The following is a 4,369-nucleotide window of genomic DNA, read 5'->3' as shown; positions in this document are numbered from 1 at the left end:
TTTATGGCTTCCAACCTTTCACTTAGAAAAATATGTAAGCTCCATAAATAATACAGTTCCTCATATCTTTTATAAATTTTAAAAAAATTATTAAACAAAGAAAAATAAGATATCCAATAATTTTCCTTTAAAAGAATTATGCTGGAAAATTAAAGCAATTAAAGAATATTAATTTACTTATTTAACATGAGTTTGATATTTGATAATGATTCACTGACGAGGAGTTCTTAGGTAGACTCGCCACGTTATCCATAGACAATCAATTGTGTAATGACATGTGGCATAATCTATTAATTATTATATTTATATTAATTGTTTTTTAATTATGGATGGTTAACGGTGACAAATAAATCAACTCATTTGATATTTTTAGTTGTGTAAAAATCTCTTTTCAATTCTTACGCAAGTGAAAAAAAATATAAAAAAAAGAGAAAAAAATCAACCAAGCAATAAAAGGGAAAAAAAGAAAAGAAAAGAGAACATGGCAATTCTTGCACTACAACATGGCAATTCTAAACCATGTTAATCTAATAATATGGAGTAATTTGTGTTGTGTCACTCAAAATATGTGCAGGTGGTAAATTATTATTTGAAGAATTTTAACGCAGCTGCATATTTAAGATTCAAGCTATACACCTTAATTAAACTAAAAAAGACCCTTGCCATCTCATTTATACGATTTCTTGAATTATAACCTACTAATTAGATATAATTGACTATAGGTTTCCATTCATCATCTTTAGATAAGTTAGAGGATGATGCTATGGAATTTAAAGATTTACTACTATTGAGTGACTTAAGCTCGCATGGCCCTGCTGCCATTAGCGGCTGTTGCGCCACCACAAGAACTGAAAATCCAAAATCTGTAGAGGATAACATGTCCCCGATCGCCCCAAGCTCAGGACCCTCGCTCCATTCTGTTAGGCCCATTGTGCATGGAGAATGAGGGTCCTGATGCCTTCCAACTATGGCTAAATCAAAGGCATCTCCTAAAGAACATATTTCTTTTATTGTTTCTTCTCCATTTTTCACTATCACCTCTTTAACTTGTAGCTTATCCTTGCAGTCTTCACTTGGCAGATTCTCAATCCAATAATCTATGGTCCTCTCCTTTTCCTCATTATTGTACAAATCATGTTTGAAAAGAACTACGGTGAAGCTCACATTAGGATGACTGGCTATGCGTTCACTAATTGCCAGAGCCTCACCATCATCATCCCCTCCAAAGAAGAACATGGCAATTCGATACATTGAATACTCACTTGAAACAAAGCGGTTGCCACCGATTTGTCCCCTGTCAATGAGGAGTCCAACAGAGCAAGGGGCCATTTCCATGACGGTATGATTGACAGCTCTGATGGACGAATCGGTCGATGCTATTGTTCCATCAAAGCTCCATCGTTTATGATAGGGTATAATGACTATGGTTGTTCTCTTGTCAAGGGCTATTGTGCATATATCAGTATGCATACTTTTGTATGGCGCTACTGCAGTAAAATGTTGCACCAGGATACTGCCCTTGCAGTGTTGCTCAAGGCGCTCGAAAGCGTTGAAGATATGCAACGAGCAGTTTCTGGTGCTCTTGAGAGTGTTTATTTCGTTATGAGGAACAAGTATTGCTGCTGCCCGCCCTGTCAGCTGCATCAGTTGTAGGACAAAGACTGTAATAAGGCTATCTCTTGTGGGGTTGAAGGCTTTAAGGAGGCTTAAGATTGTAGGGACATCATCTGGATTGTGGATGCAAATCAGTATGCGCAGCTGAGTCTGGTAGTTGGAGCCCCGAATGGTTCTTCTGTTGCTCGTCTTATATCTCTTGGATGGATCATAAAGATAGAAAATGATGGGTCTGGAAAAACAACTCACGATTAGCAATGAGGTTAACAGAATGTTGAAGGAGGGAGCGTCCAAAACCTGCAAATAAATATGAGAAAAAGACAGGTGAAATTCCATTTTCTACGCATCATTAACTTTTCTGCAAAATCATTAATGCACTAATAAGCAGACATGGGATAATTATATCACTTAATTTTACACTTAATTTCAATTTAGTGATTGTGTTAGAATTTAGTGCCAATAATAGATGAAAATGTCACAAAAATATTCAATGAGAAAAGAGTGATTAGGAGAAAGAAATATAACGAGTCAAATTTTTATTGGCAACATCATTAAATTATAATGAAAAATAAATTTGAATGCTTGAAGAGAAACATATTAAAATTTAGTGATTAAATTGAGATTAGATGCTGAACTAATTGTTGGTATAATTATCCCAGCATATATCAGTACATGGACAAATATTTCAGGACATAATTAGTGCAAAAAAGGACATGAATTACCTTGGCGTCGAGCCAAATGCCATATATAGCAACCTCAATAATGCCTTTGGAACACAGAATCAGCGCAAGGCACAAGGCATCTAAGAATTGCACTCCACAACAAATAGCTGGAAGTACAACACCAGTGAACTTCGCTATATATGTAACAGCAAAAATGACCTTGACCGCTGAATGGGTATTTCCATCTCTGATAGCAAGCACATCCATGTTCAATCCACCAATTGCAACAAAAACAGGAAGTAACAATCCACGACAGAATATATGAAGTTTGTGTTCTATTTCTGTTCCTAGAGGTGGCCCGTCAGGTAATACAGCCCCCAAGACAAAAGGACCAAAGAAATAATGTTGGCCAAGAAGCTCAGAGCCGAAAGAACAGATGAGTACTGATATAATTATGAGAAAGAAATGAGTATCCTCCATTGGTTGCCCATGTTTGGCGTAGCTTGTCATCCGTAAAAGGAAGGGTCGAATTATATACACGATTAAAACCAGAAGGATAGTAAAACATACAATGTACTTCATTGCCATATCGGCAGACTCATGGACATAAGCTTGCCGTACAGCTATAACTTGGCTAATGAAAAAGCAACTCATGTCATTAATCATGGAAATCTTTGATGCAAAACGCCCAAGCTCCGAGTTGAGAATCTTTAGATCAGAAAGGAGACCGGTGATAACAGGAAATGAACTCAGACAATTCACAACCAATACAGGAGGAATGGCTTGTACTATTGTATCATCCAACATCCTTGCATGGATCAATGAATTGAATGCTATCCACCCGATTGTTAGAGGGAACAGAACACCTGTTACAGCTAGTAATGCTTCGGTAGCCCTCGCCTGTCTTATTATGGATGTATCTATCTGCAATGCTAATGTAAACAGGTGAAGTATGGCACCCAGGTCTGCAGCTACGTTGAGTATTACTCTGCCTCCAGATGGAAATAAGTTCTTCATAGCTGGGAAGTAATACCACAAAAATGATGGACCTAAAAGAATTCCAGTCTGCCAGCGGGGAGAACAAGAATGAGAGTTAAAAAAAGGCGAATCCCCACTTTACTCCAATATTTAATTAATAATATAGGAGTACAACTTTTAAATATTTAGTTATAGAACTCTAAACATTCCAATCATAACAACTCCCCGACCATATTAAACAACTACGTTATTTAAAAGTTTAAATTATTAGGTGAGTCGCATTATTAATTTTACATCTCTAGCAAAACAAACACTGATTTAATTTCTTTAAAAGTATTAGTTTTTTCTTCCTAAGATCTCTTGCCAAAAGCAAGAATTATCCATCTGTAATTAATGTTAAATAAGTTATCAAACTCACCTTATGTAAGTTATTTTTTTCAAGAAAAACATTACCAATGACATAAGCTGACAAGAGCTTACCAAGATTTGGGCATTGAGCAAGCTTTGTCGAAGAGGTTTCAGCAAAAAATAAATGAATCTGTTGGAAAGGAAAATTATAGAAATCTGAACTAGAAGCACAGGAAACGTGTATTCCAGAGGATTTTCTCCATTCATTATACCACCCAAGGGTTCGATCATGTTCTGATATTGACAAACTATGCTTTCTTTAAAGAATGGCCCTGATACTGTCCCTGTGGACACAATCACCCTGTTATAATTCTCCATATCTAAACTCTTATGGGATCTGGGACAGCTAATAGATAAGATATAGAAAAATGGGGAATAGAAGGAAATTAAGGGAAGCAAGCGAAATGCCTTTTGACAAAAACTCTATGGGAGAGAGAGAAGGAGAGAGAGAAAGAGAGAGAGATTTGGGGATAGTCGTGAGACATGAGAGGAAGAAGATTGTTAATGCCCAATGCCCATGCAAACAAGAAAAAAATGTTTACAATAAAGAAAGTTTCCACAAGAATAGGAAAGTTGGCTCCTCTCCATTCAATTAAGCTTCTTTTTCCTAAAAAAGGATAAATTATATAATTTGCTGAATTTGGATTAATGTGATAATCAACTGTTTGAGATTTAATTTTGTACGTATATTTTAACTATCTAATTTC

At 36.0% G+C, this 4,369-nt stretch overlaps 1 protein-coding gene across 1 annotated transcript; it reads right to left on the bottom strand.

Moving 5' to 3' along the window:
• Positions 1-590: 590 nt before the first annotated feature.
• Positions 591-4,132, bottom strand: LOC8281026 (cation/H(+) symporter 13). The gene is made up of 3 exons (XM_002513651.4): positions 3,735-4,132; positions 2,337-3,341; positions 591-1,911 (listed from the first exon to the last, which is right to left on the bottom strand). The coding sequence occupies exons 1-3, from the start codon at positions 3,978-3,980 to the stop codon at positions 703-705; spliced, it is 2,460 nt and encodes an 819-aa protein (XP_002513697.3). The 5' UTR covers positions 3,981-4,132; the 3' UTR covers positions 591-702.
• Between the last annotated feature and the right edge of the window lie 237 nt (positions 4,133-4,369).

Source organism: Ricinus communis, chromosome 2, assembly GCF_019578655.1.
Source record: "Ricinus communis isolate WT05 ecotype wild-type chromosome 2, ASM1957865v1, whole genome shotgun sequence".
NCBI classification, from domain to species: domain Eukaryota; kingdom Viridiplantae; phylum Streptophyta; class Magnoliopsida; order Malpighiales; family Euphorbiaceae; genus Ricinus; species Ricinus communis.
Note: the sequence above shows the minus strand (reverse complement) of the source record. Positions and strands in the feature narration are given on the sequence as shown.

What these genes read in the sequence shown, in the direction of transcription:
- LOC8281026 (XM_002513651.4), bottom strand. Translation starts at nt 3,980, where the DNA reads ATGGAGAATTATAACAGGGTGATTGTGTCCACAGGGACAGTATCAGGG. An exon ending in TGCTCAATGCCCAAATCTTG is followed by an intron (nt 3,342 to 3,734) that starts GTAAGCTCTTGT and finishes CCCCGCTGGCAG; the next exon opens with ACTGGAATTCTTTTAGGTCC. An exon ending in GCATTTGGCTCGACGCCAAG is followed by an intron (nt 1,912 to 2,336) that starts GTAATTCATGTC and finishes ATTTATTTGCAG; the next exon opens with GTTTTGGACGCTCCCTCCTT.